The following is a 13644-nucleotide window of genomic DNA, read 5'->3' as shown; positions in this document are numbered from 1 at the left end:
TTCCATTGATTTTAATTTTCGTTGAAATGCTCGCAAAAGGGGTCAGAATCTCGTCGTGTCGGCATCGTAACGCTCTGAAAAGTAAGCCGAAGAGGACAGCATTTGGCACGGGGGAAAGATAAAATTCGGAAATGGGACAGAGCAAGGCAAGGTTGCACAGGGAAATAAAATCCCTCCTCCCTGTGGGAGGGGCACCTGGATAGCGGTTTGAAAGGTGGGTGACTTCTCTGGATTGCTGTTGTTTTTCTTGATCGTATAATAGCAATCACACTTACATTTATATGCCGCTTCGTAGTGCTTTCACAGCCCCTCTCTAAGCAGTTTACAGAGTCAGCCTCTTCCCTCCCCACACACACAGAAACAATCTGGGTCCTCATTTTACCAACTTTGGGAGGATGGAAGGCTGAGTGATCCAAGTAGACCTTACTGATGAGGGGGTAGAAAGCCTTGTCCTAGATCAGTGGTTCTCCACCTGTGGGTCGGGATCCCATTTGGGGTTGAATGACCATTTCACGGGGGTCGCCAAACAATGCAGTCCGCCAATTTTTCCCCCTTTTCCTTAGCTGTGCTCCTCCCTTTTATTCTGTTGGCTTTTGAAAGCCAATAGAATAGACTCTCTTGAATAGAGTCTAATTCTATTGGCTTTCCAAATCCAATAGGAATTGTCCAGGCTGTCTCTGCCCTGCTGAGCCCGCCAAAAGTCCCATTCTGCAAACGGTGCTGCACCAGTTGAGTAGTCCTCGACTTACGATCGGTTGGGGGTCGCAGCATTAAAAAGGTTGAGAACCACTGTCCTATATCCTCTTACAGTGGACAGACAGACAATTGGGTTTTTTAAAATTATTATTATTATGTATTTTTTTAGTAATGCCTAGTCCAGTGATGGTGAACCTTTTAGAGACCGGGTGCCCAAACTGCAACCCAAAACCCACTTTTGTATCATTGGGTGCCGGGTGGGTGTGGCCCATTGGGGGGGCGTGGCCCATTGGGGGTGTGTGGCTGCGGTGGTAACGGCAGACTGGGTGGGATTAAAAAGTTCAATCAATCAAACTTTGCGAGATCTCTTTTTTCCCTGCAAGAAGTTGAAATTGAACCTTTTTTTCTTTTTGCACAGAGCAGCGCAGGCCTGAAGCGAAAAGGTTTTATAAAACTAAGCTGAAGGCCTAGGACTGGGGCAATGGCATGCGTGCCCACAGAGAGGGCTTTGTGTACCACCTGTGGCGCCCGCGCTTTATTTTCGTCCCCACGGGCCTAGTCTTCCAAGTTCAGTTCTTTGGAAGTTTTCCGTCCTAACAAACCTGGCGTATTTGGGGAGCTGTTTTTTGCCTCTTTCTGCAGCACTAGCACAGCGTTTTGTTCCGTGTCGTTTCATTCCAACAGTATTCTCCAAACATTGCAGTGGAAGCGTACGTGATAAAGGGCTCCAGCTTCACGGGGATGACCTGCACTGTATTCCAAAAGATGGCGGCCGCAGATCGCTCGGGCTTCTCCGACTACGGGCGCAGAGATCTGGACGGGGGCCTGGACAAGCAGCTGGGCTTTAAATGCAACGTCTCCAATACCTTGTCCAGCCTAGCCCTGAAGGTGAATAAAAGCTGAGCGGGCGCAGGCGTGTAGGCGCTTGTCTTCCAGGTGCCATCGCCCTGCGCCTCCGGGGCTCCTGCGAAACGACCACCAGCCCCCCTTTTTTTCAGTGCCGTAACTTCACGGAACTGTCGTACATCGAGGACTCTCTCTGGTTTGTATTAACGGCGCTTCCTGCTCCCTTTTGCAGAACACCGTTGTGGAGGCCTCGATCCAGCTGCCCCCTGCCTTGTTTTCTCAAAGGCACAGAAGGGAGATCCGGCCCCCCACGGAGGATGCCGTCTACAGGCTCCAGCTGATGGCCTTCCGCAACGGGAAGCTTTTCCCCTCCACGGGGAATTCCACGCCTTTGGCCGCCGAGAGGAAGCACCTGAGGGTGGTGACCCCGGTCATCCTCACCAAAACAGGTTTGCCCCTTAACAGGCTTCCATTTTCAGCCCCCGTTCTGGCCTTGCCGTGGAATGCCCCCCCCCTTCCTCCTCCTTCTGCTCTCTTTGTCCTGGAAATGCCCTCGCTTTAATTTTAGTGTGCATAAAAATAACATTCTTTCTTTTCCTTCCTTCCTTCGTCCCTTGCCCCCTTTTTCTTTCTTCTTTCTCTTTCTTTCTTTCCTTTCTTTCTTTTTTTCTTTCTTTCTTTCTTTCTTTCTTTCTTTCTTTCTTTCTTTCTTTCTTTCTTTCTTTCCTTCTCTCCCTCTTTTCTTTCTTCCTTCCTTCCCCCCTCTTTCTCTCTCTCTCTCTCTCTCTCTTTTGTTTCCTTTATGACTGAACAAGACGGCGTGAGTCCACCCTATCGGGACGTCCCCATCAATGTGACCCTGCGGCGCATTGCGCACGGGACAGAAGCGGTTGCGGCTCAGTGGGACTTCGACCTGCTGAACGGACAAGGCGGCTGGAAGTCGGACGGGTGCCGCGTCCTTTTCTCAGATGAAAACGTCACAGCCATCCAGTGTGTCTCCCTCAGCAATTACGCAGTCCTGATGGTGGGTCTCTTGGTCTCTCTAAGCCGGGGGGGGGGGGTGGGTGGGTAGAGACTGATAATGTCATCCAGATGTCTGCCCTGGTTGGGTGTTTAATATCAAAGCTCTAAAACCCAGTCGGGATAACTTGGCTACCCAGGTGAGTCTGATGGTTTCCCTTTCCAGAGAGAAAAGAGTGGAGAGATGGTGGATTTAAGAGTTGTAGGCTCAAATCTCTCTCATCTTTTTGCTGAAATGAAAAAAAAAAAACATAGCTGAGGCATTACACAGGTAGTAAATCGACTGTTTATATCCTTATTTGTACAAATTAGGGAAGTAATGTTCCTTCCTCCTACTGTTCTCTCTTCCCCCCCCCCAAAAAAAGGTGGGTTTTCTTGAAAAGTGGCTCTGAGCGAAAGAAAGAGCGGTCCAACATCACTTGGATTTGGAAAGAGGCTCGTCTCGCTTTCTCTTCCCGGGGATTAGCACCCAGGGATGCTGTTTTTTTGTTTGTTTGTTTTTGGGACCTGCCCGTTCTTGTTTGGAGCCGTGCCATCGTTTTCTGTTGCACCCTTCCTCTATTGCTGCACAAAATGCATTTTCATCTTGCTATTATAAGTGCGACTGCGACCATTCCTGTCTTACCAGGGCTGCATTCCTTCACATCCGGCGCTAGTTTTGGGTGTCGCACGTTTATCAAATCACAGTTCACACATTACGGATGCTACCATCCTGCCATTAACATGCTGCCGAGCCTGTCCGGTGGCCCCCTTTAAACAATAATAATAATAATGTGCTAATTATGCTCTGTGCATTATGACCCAATCTCTCAGTTTCCCCTTGCTGAGAGGGTGGAAGGAAAACGGTGGGAGGAGCGATCCGCCTTACTCAGTGTTGCCCCATCGGCTGTACTCAGTTTGTGCGGCATTCTTGCCTAGTCTAAATGTTTAATTCATCCTAACCTTCTGAATTGTGTCGTGTTGTCTTGCCTGTCAGGATTTGACAGGGGACGCCCAGTCAGCTGACCTCCTCCATCCCGTTGTCTATGTGTCTGCTGTGATTCTGCTGCTGTGCCTCTTGATGATCAAAATTAGCTACATTTATCACCACAGGTAGCATAATTCCGAATGTATATTCAATTAGTTGGGTTAAATCAACAAATATTGATGAGTTGGGAGGGGGGGTTGCGCTGGCACTAACAAAAACGTCTCCCTTCAAAGCACCAAAGTACAGGCAGTCCCTGACTTAACGACAGTTCATTGAGTGACTGTTCGAAGTTACAACGCAATTTAGGACTGCTTTTCACACTTACAAGCGTTGCAGCATCCCCCATGATCACGGGATCAACATTCGGACGCTCGGCCATGGGGTCGTGTGATCCCGGGTTGTGACCTTCCGAAAGCAAAGTCAACGGGGAGGCCAGATTCACTAACTTAACAACTGCAGTGATTCACTTAAGAACTGTGGAAAGAAAGGTCTTAAAAAGAGGCAAAAGCCAACAAACCTGTCGCTTAGCAACATAAATTTTGGGCTCAGTTGTGGCCGTAAGTCGGGGACCCCCTGTAGCCCATTCTTGCCATCTTGGCTGGCAACTTGGGTCGCCAACGTAGCACAGGGCAGGTGTGTTTGCACTTGAGAGGGTGAAACAAATGCACACGGCTTTGAAGGGAGATTTTCCATTTGTGCTTCATGAAGCATTTCTTTCTAACGCTTTGCACAGTTCTGATATGTAAGCAGATGGTCCTCCTTTCCAAAGATGGAGAGACAGGATGGATGGATGGACGGACGGACGGACAGACAGACAGACAGAGGGATAGGTAGAGAGATAGATAAAGATTGTTAGATAAGATATAGATAGATATGGATAAGATAGATATAGATAAAATTGTTAGATTAGAGATATATAGATAAGATAGATAAAAGATAGATAGATAGATAGATAGATAGATAGATAGATAGATAGATAGATAGATAAAGATTGTTAGATAAGATATAGATAGGTATAGATAAGATTGTTAGATTAGATATAGATACGGTAGGTAAAAGATAGATAAGATAGATATAGATGAGATTGTTAGATTAGATAGATAGATAGATAGATAGATAGATAGATAGATAGATAGATAGATAGATAGATAGATAGATAGTTTCAGGCAGAGAGATTCTGTGCTTTTAATTATTTTGAAATATTTGTAATTTTAAACAAGAATTACATAGCTCTAACGTTTGTTGCTGCTCTAGAGAACGCTTGCAAAATTCACTCATTTAATAATTTGCTTTTTCATGGTTTAATTTATTTTGGACTGACACAGCATCCTAAATAGAAGAGGGGCAAATAAAATCATTTGTTTCCCCCCCCCTTTCTCATGTTTATAGAAATTGAGCAACTGTAATTTATGATGTGATTTCAAAAATGTAGCCTAACGTAGCTTCAGAGAGATCTCAGAGGTGAATGATATCAGAGAGTTTTCTGCAAGAAATCAACTCGCTACTGAACGTCAGTTGAAATCTGAAAAGTATTGGCCTTGTTCTAGAACATTTACATAAATTAAGCAAGCAGGATGATTTCATGGATATTGGGCATTTATTCTAAAACGGGCTCTAAAATCCTTGCAATTGACGGGAAGAGAAGGTGTTTTTAATCACGTTAAGTAGGAAGCCTTCCCTGAAGATTGAAATAGTCAGCCTTAGTTAATAACAATGCCTGATTTGGCCTTTCTTTCTGCTACTGCAGAGGCATCTTATTTAATGTGTGTAAGTATGCTTTTGCATTAAATATTTGAGTTTACTAGGATGGATTCAAGTTTTGGGAAGCATAATTACAAATAATTTCTTTGTCTAATTGAATAATATTTAGGTTTGTCTGCAAAATAACTGCTGTGGTGTTTTTTTTTTTTTTTTATTCCACAGTGTCATCAGGATCAGTCTTAAAAGCTGGCACATGTTAATGAACCTCAGTTTTCATATTTTCCTGACATGTGTGGTGTTCGTTGGGGGCATAACCCAGACCAAACATACTAGCATCTGCCAAGCGGTAAGTGAAATCCATATTGGAAAAATTGCAGGGAAAGAAGAAAAAAAACCTCAAGGATAAAGTCCCTTAGTTAAAGAGTATTTTTTAAAAAAAATCAGTGTTAAATGTTTATTTTCTGAAACTTTTATGTTCAGGCCATCAATTTATTTTTTAAACCATTTCCATTCCAAGATCCTTGACCAGGAGCCCAGTAGCATATTTTCAGGTGATTTAATATATAACTCACGACCTACTGCTCACTTTACCTACGTGGAAGATCCAAACTGATGTAATATTTAAATATTTGGAGGCAAGGTGTGGAGGGAAAGAAAACATGCTTGTTTAGATACATACTGTGTGAATAGATTACAGGAATCTTATCAGTTAGCCACTATTATTAGTTAAGATCTTCTGAGATAGCCTGTAACTCGTTCCTGTGCGTGGGAGTCCCTCGTTCTATAGTGCTGGCAGTCATTTTTGTGGTTGCAAAACAGCCACTTTGAGATCTCCAGTGAAGTGCCCGGGCAGTTAAAATGCTCTTTGCTTGGTCCTTATTTTGATGGATGGTGCCCATTAATTCTTTCAGCCAAAAGTCAAAGGACTCCCAAGACAAGGTCCTGACAGAAATCACACTTGCAGCTTTGATTTATGGCAACCTTCCCCCAACCTCCTTTAAATGAGAGGGAATCAGCTGCCAGATTCTGTCAGCTGTCACCAGCGCCCCTGACAGGTCTGGAAAGGTTCCCCTTGCAGGAGAAGATCCATTTTGTTTGTTTAGTTAATCAGTAATCTAAAGTAATATTCATCATCACAGGAATGTTTTTCTTGATGGCCCTTCTGTGGATTGGGGCTCTGTGTTGTTAGCATCAGAGTTTGCAAAAGCTTCTGCTTTCTATTTCTTATTAATGTGCAACAAAAACAAAAACCCTTCCACTTATGCCAGTGCGTCATATATAATTTGCATTTCAACATTTGTAATGGAAAACTTACCCTTCTAGTTCTGTGGAGCAGGGCCGTAAACTTTGTGGTACTCCCAAAGATTAGCCTATTTTTTCGGGGGGTGGGGGAATTAAGATGTCATTAAATGCAAGGGGGAATAATCATGGTTAGTGTGCGTAATTAAATTCCGATACGTTTTTATCATGGTCCCTCTTCCTTTTATGGAACACGGTGTCTGGCCTGAGCTAAAAATGCCTTTTTTTTTTCTTCTTTTTTTGGCTGGAGCAAGATGAATTTGATGATCGTTTGAGGAGAAGGAGTTTAATGAAAAGGAACAGGAAACAGGGTATCTTACATATTGTGAAATATTAATCAAATCGCTGATTTCCTGGGTCAGCGTCATGATCCACTGCCCTTATAATTGTACTCTTTTTTGTAAAGGGATTTCTGAGCAGAGTTTTAAAAAAATAAACACTAGAAAGATAATTAAAAGTTTAATAAGCGTATCTACTTTGAAAACTGAGCCAGTTCTTTAGTTCAAATCCCAGCAGCCACTTTGCAACTTACCCTTTCTGTTCCTTATCAAGGTTTACCGGTTTATTGCTCCCCAAACAAGCAGCTGAAGAATTGGAGAGGGAAAAGGTTGTGGGGGGGGGGGAAATGGTCTCCTTTGTCTGACGTGGAGTTTTTGATGGCTGTTTTCCAGGTGGGGATAATCCTGCACTACTCTACCCTTGCCACGTTGTTGTGGATAGGACTCACATCTCGGAACATCTATAAACAAGTCACCAGGAAAGCCAAGCGGTGCCAAGATCCCGGGGAGCCTCCCCCCCCTCCGAGGCCGATGCTGAGGTGAGAAGCCAGCATCAACTCTTCGTTTATTGCAATCCTCTTCCCCCTAGCTTGGCTGGCCCAAATTTGATGGAGTAGCTGAACTAGTTGTGCCAAATTAGAGTGTCTCAAAAGACCAAGGATGTTGGGGAGGTCCTGGACGCCCATCTCAAATCCCTCACTTGACGCTTGCAAAAAAGACAAATTGCTCCACGTCTCAGCTAGTTTTAACATCCAGTGAGTATGTTGGAGCTGAAATCAAGAATTGGCTTTTATTTCTTTCAGTTTTGTTTTGTTTTATTGGGGAGGAAGAATTCAGAGATGGAAAAATGCGTTCATTTTTGTTTCTCTCTTCTTTTTTTTTCATTATAAACTCCTAAATAAAACATATAACAAATTTTCAGCAATAGCAACAGTAGAAATGCAGGAAAGTTTCTTACTGGTAGACTGGCTAATCAAAACTCATTTGCTTGCAAGGCTTTAATCAACTTAATATGTGGAATGTTGCTTTATAATTTCCATATTAAAGTGAAAAACAAATGTAGGATATATATGTTAATTATTGGCAGTAGACTCAGTAATTAGAAGTTATTCTGTTTTGAAATTAATTTTAATCCTTAATTAAGTCAAATACACATAATTCAGCAAAGGATAAGTCATCATCCCATTCATGGAAATTTCATGAGGTAAATAAGATCTTTGTGCTAACTTAATTTGGAAACGGACTTAAGGCAACCAAACATTTTAAAAAATATAATTTCATTATTGCATTTTTACAGATTCTTTTTCTTTTCTTTTTATAAAAAAAAAGGCTTCTTAAACAAACTTTTGCTTCGTCTTCACTAATTTGGAAATTATTTAAGACAGAGGTATCCAACTTTTCTGGACCAAAGGGAAAGGAAGGAGGAAGCACTTGGCGTCTGTTCTCCTGTCTCAGAATCATTTTGGAACCAGCATGTTCATAACCCAGACCAATTTCACGTCAGATCCTGTTTTTGTATCCAATAATGTTTTTCTTCTACTTTCTTCCTTTCTCACGTCCCTGTTAATGGTACAGGGAGGACTCTGAGTATCTCTGCTTCTGCTGACTTGTCTTTCAGTTCATTAATCATTAACTTAATCAGTCCCTCCAAGAACTCTTGCTTTTAGTTGTTTTCCTGCTTTCAAGTCTCATTAATCATTTGTCACCAGCATTAAATCCAGTTTCATTTGCTTTGTTCTTCGCTGAGATTTATGATGGTGTGATTTTTATATATAGTCTTTTTTCATATCTTAATTGTGAATGCTCACCAGAAAGGCAAATTTTGAATGTTTTGGATATATAAATATTGTCAACAGATAATTTGGCATCATCTGTGTGTCAAGTATTCTTATTAACTAGGTACCTGAAGTAGGTAGGTTTTTGTCCACAATACTTGCATAGAAGCCACGAAGAAAAGCTAAATGACAAATAAGGGATATCTGGGCTTAGAACTAAAAAGGGGAATTTTTAATGCAGAAGAGAATATTTATAAAACTGAGATGTATATGAATAGACTCTCTCTTCGTGCACCTTCAAACTGGATAACGTTTTCAGAATGCCTAGGAAAAGCTGCGTACAATTTTTCAAAGACAGGATGTCAAACATTTTTTATTATGTTGAACTGCATGTCATGGAACTTTAACCAGGAAAAAAAAAAAGACTTGTAAATGTAATTGGCTGCATGCATAGGAAGATTGCTAGCCAGCATATATTTCTGTTAAATATCATAAGCTTCTAATGGAATAACTGAAGCTATCCTGAGACTCACATCTTGGTAATTGGGAATTATTCACGACAGCTTATTCTCCACGTACATTTTTATTGTGTGCATTTATGATGTGCTAGCTTTTCCTTGTGAAAAAGCTCAAAACTACTTTAGATAGATGTGTAAAACAGAAAAATACTAAGAAATGAAGTGGCAACTCCAGTCTGCCTTATTTGTCGTTTATCTTGCTTCAGATCACAGCTTCTCATTTGAATAATGCTCTACCTTATTTGTTAAAAGTAATTTTACTTCATCTTTGTCCACAAGGTGGCAGAAACTGATCAGCTTTCCCCAAAATTGGATAAAAATATTGTAACACCATGGTTTTAATTGCATTTTATTTCATATAAAGTACTATAAAAGTACAAGGAGTCAAACTGATGGGGAGTTTTTCCTGTGCCTGAGATGTCAAAGGAAGTGGTACCAAAACAGAAGTACTACATAGCGTGTCTTGCTTCCTTGCGATCCCACCCCACTCCCCTCTTCCAGTTGCAGTGGGAGCAAAGATTTAGCCCTTCTCTGCCATGTGTTACGGAGAATCAGAATGTAAAGCCATCCTCCTCTACCTCTTGTGTGGGTTGAGCGTAGTGGTTGTCGTCCGCTTAACATACTTCTGTCCGTTGAATAATCCAGCTGGCAAATATCCCTGGAAGCATGGGGAAAATCGAATCCCTTTGGTTTTTGAGCTTGCCATCTATTTAGTTCACAATCACTGAAATAATATAAAGCTCTCGTTAACGGTGCTGTGGTTTAGAAGCCTCCTCAAGTTCATTCATGGGCACAGATAGTAAATCCTGTTTCTGACTGAGGGGTCCTTGGTGGTCTCTGAGCTTGCTTGTTTTCCTGCAGACGTCTAGGCATTGCTAGTAAGAAGTAAAGCTTGCTCTCAGTGTATATATCCTGGGGTCTTCTCCTGTCAGTGTTGGTGGGGGTGGTCTTAGAAGATCTTTGGGTGGGCTGTTTGCTGTTGGCTTTTTTGGCAGGTCCTCGATTGGGCTATTGTTTACTTGGGGGTGAAGGTTGTGGGTTGGTTTCTGAATGCTTCGTTACCAGGCTAGGTAACATCTTCAGCAACGTTCCCTCATCCTACACCCGAGCTACATATTTTCGCCACTCTTGTTTACTTGATTATTGATCTGATGTTAATCTTGGAGTTAATCTATGCTGATGTGGGTGCCGATTGCTGGTGGAGAGGTGCCTGGGTCTTTTTTGTTCCATTTTTGGGCTGGTTGATTGCCTCTTTTGCATAGCATGCAGATATTGTTTATGTTTATGTGTCTTTTGAGAGCAGACGCCACTCTTTACGAACCCTGATGTTACCTGGGTTGAGTAATGAAATGTCTGCAAGAAAACAGCCACGCTCAGAGGAGCACCGAGGACTCCTCACTTGAACCTTGAGCCACAAATTTTCTCCTTTATTGACATTTCTGACCGTTTAAACCAATAGGCCGCATCTGTCTTCTTTGTTTTTAGGTTCTACCTAATTGGTGGAGGAATCCCCATCATAGTTTGCGGGATAACGGCTGCTGCAAATATAAGAAATTACGGGAGCAAGCCTCACTCAGCGTAGTGAGTATGGCCTTAGTTGCAGGGGAGGGGGGCTGCGGAAAACCTGATCTGAAAAGCTTCGATTAGATGCTGCACTTTTCTTAGGATTGTTCTTTTTTCTCGCAGTTGTTGGATGGCGTGGGAACCGAGTTTGGGAGCTTTCTATGGACCGGCCGGCTTCATCATTTTTGTCAACTGCATGTATTTCCTCAGCATATTTATACAACTGAAGAGGCACCCCGAACGTAAGTTTGAGCTTAAGGAGCCCACCGAGGAGCAGCAGCGCCTGGCCACCAACGAACACGGAAGCTTGAACAATCAGGATTCCCTCTCCGTGTCGCTGATCTCCACTGTAGCTTTGGAAAACGAGCACAGCTTCCACGCACAACTTCGGGGCGTGAGCCTCACTTTGTTCCTATATGTGGCTCTGTGGGTTTTGGGGGCCCTCTCTGTCTCTTCCCCTTATCCCCTGGATTTAGTCTTCAGCTGCTTTTTTGGAGCCCTGTGTTTGTGCCTTAGCAGTTTTTTAATAATGCACCACGGCGTTAATAGAGAAGACCTCCGGCATTCTTGGTTGAGGTCCTGCTGCCCTGGAAGGAGCGCGTATTCAGTACAGGTCGACATTCCACCTTCGTCCGGGGCGAGTGGCTCTAACGGAGACCCCGCCAAGTGCACCAACAGCAGCGCAGAGTCCTCGTGCACGAACAAAAGTGTCTCAAGCTTAAAAAACTCTTTGCAAGGTTGCAAACTGACCAATATCCAGGCAGCGGCGGCCCAGTGCCCTCTAAGCCCGGTGGCCCCCAGCGCTGGCCCTCCTCTGGACAATAGCCTTACCGAATATTCTGTGGACAACGAGATCAAGATGCACGTGGCCCCTCTAGAGATGCCTTTGCGGACAAACGGGCACCCCGGCCGCCATCACAAAAACCGGAGCAAAGGGCACCGTGCCAGCCGATTGGCCGTCTTGCGGGAGTACGCCTACGACGTCCCCACCAGCGTGGAAGGGAGCATCCAGAACGGCTTAATCAAGACGCGTCAAACTACGGCCGAAGGGCACTCAAGGACCCGGAGAGCTTACCTGGCCTACAGGGAACGCCAGTATAACCAGTCCCAGCCGGACAGCAGCGACGCTTACAGCTCCCTTCAGAAAGGACACCGGAACACCGACCAAGCGGGGCTGCCCAGCTTGAAAAAGGAGCCGCTGAGGAAGCCCATCGTGGTTGAGCTGGAAGGACAGCAGAAGTCCTACGGCTTAAATTTAGCAGTCCAGAACGGACCTCTGAAAAGCAGCGCCCAGGATGGGACACTTCTGAGTGCCGACGGCACTGGAAATATCAGGACTGGCTTCTGGAAACATGAAACTACTGTGTAGTGCTACTGAACATCCCTAAAAGGGTTTAAAAAGGGAACATTTGTTCTCTGCTCCGGTCTATTTTCTGTGGTCGACCTAATGAAGGCATTTGAAGTGGGAGGCCCTCCCGGGTGAGATAGCTCTGCCATTGGGTCTGCTTTTAGGAAGTGCATCTGTGACCATTTTTATAAAACTCCATTGCTTTTTCACTACCATCTGTTTTGGGGTGCCAAACGTGGACAGTTAAATTCTTTTTTTTTTCCCTTTCCAAGTGAGATCGTTCTTTGATACGTCCAATACATTTCATTTTTGTATTTAATTATGTAAAATAAATAACTTACTTTAAACTTCTGTTAACGTACCAAATGCGGTTCTAAGGCTGGTGTCTTCCCCATTGTGGCCATAAACTCTGTGGCTGGCTAACTGTGTGTAGGATTGTATTCTCGGGATCTGACACCCTCTGCATCCCAAATGCACAGGGTGCTGTCTAGCCAATGCCCAGGTTAGTTGAAAATAATGTCGCTGTTTTGCTTGTTTAAGGACCTGGGCGTGCCTCGATAGGTTATTTGTCCAGAAAGTATTACATTCAGTGTTGGACACTCATCGACAGAGAAATAGCCAGCCCCTGGATTTAAGAGTTTTATATGTGCGCGCACATGCATACATAAGCACACACCGATGTTCATTCTGTGAAGGACAGGATTGACTAACTGAGGACCGGCTGATTAGGTGCCACCAAGTCAATTATTAGCAAGCACCCAGACATCATGATCTCACCCCAGCTGGATTCCACAGGTCTCCCAACGGAATACGTTCGCCTGTAATTGTGTCCAGCCTCTGGCTGCTGACCCTCCGCTTCCCTTCCGCCTTCCTTCCGTAGCAGAGTCAAAAGTAGCGCTTTGGACCCAACTCACAATTAGGCTAAAAGCAAAAGTTACAGAAACTAGCCAGCTTTCAACCGGAAGAGCCCCTGGTGGCCGCAGCAGTGAGAGTGCAGCATTGCAGGCTGACTCTGCTCTCCATGGCCAGCGGTTCGATCCTGACCGGCTCACGAGGTTGACTCAGCCTTCCATTCTTCCTTCAAGGCCAGTAAAATGAGGACCCAGATTGTTGGGGGCAAATAGGCTGACACTGCAAACTGCTTAGATTATATTAGATAACCTTTATTGTCATTTTTTTTTTACTGTGGGCACAACAGTACACGTTAAAAATAAAATTTAGTTGCTTGCTCTCAGAATGTACACATATATAACACATTTAAACATACTACATACAACGTGTGTAGACCTACAACCTTACATATAAGTAACATATCAATATTAATCACTGTCCATCTTGAATACATAACAGAAGGAGAAAGTTTTAGAGTTCAATTAGAAAGGGTGAAGTGGTATATAAGTCTAAGTGCTATTGCTAGTCCCTCCCTTGGTGGCGCAGTGGTTTAAAGGCAGTATTGCAGGCTGACTTTGCCCACTGCCAGCAGTTCAATCCCGACCATCTCAAGGTTGATTTGGCCCTCCATCTTTCCCAGGTCGGTAAAATGAGGACCCAGATTGTTGGGGAGAAAAAATGCTGACTGCAAACCGCTTATATCAGCGGTGTCAAACTGCCAGCCCGTGGGCCGGACGCGTCA

The 13644-nt window shown here is 43.8% G+C and overlaps 1 protein-coding gene across 2 annotated transcripts in view; it reads left to right on the top strand.

Annotated features, from left to right (window-relative positions):
- ADGRA3 (adhesion G protein-coupled receptor A3) overlaps positions 1 to 12373 on the top strand; it is a 31530-nt gene extending 19157 nt beyond the window's left edge. For both annotated transcript variants that reach the window (XM_039335905.1, XM_039335906.1), the window contains 8 exons: positions 1381 to 1584; positions 1775 to 1991; positions 2358 to 2566; positions 3539 to 3654; positions 5453 to 5576; positions 7201 to 7346; positions 10586 to 10681; positions 10787 to 12373. In XM_039335905.1, coding sequence (XP_039191839.1) covers positions 1381 to 1584; positions 1775 to 1991; positions 2358 to 2566; positions 3539 to 3654; positions 5453 to 5576; positions 7201 to 7346; positions 10586 to 10681; positions 10787 to 12032 — 2358 coding nt within the window. In that variant the 3' untranslated portion in view covers positions 12033 to 12373. The remainder of the gene's footprint in view (positions 1 to 1380; positions 1585 to 1774; positions 1992 to 2357; positions 2567 to 3538; positions 3655 to 5452; positions 5577 to 7200; positions 7347 to 10585; positions 10682 to 10786) is intronic.
- Positions 12374 to 13644: the final 1271 nt, after the last annotated feature.

This window comes from Crotalus tigris, unplaced genomic scaffold (assembly GCF_016545835.1).
Source record: "Crotalus tigris isolate CLP2741 ecotype Arizona unplaced genomic scaffold, ASM1654583v1 scf7180000017663.5292952, whole genome shotgun sequence".
Classification (NCBI taxonomy): domain Eukaryota; kingdom Metazoa; phylum Chordata; class Lepidosauria; order Squamata; family Viperidae; genus Crotalus; species Crotalus tigris.
Note: the sequence above shows the minus strand (reverse complement) of the source record. Positions and strands in the feature narration are given on the sequence as shown.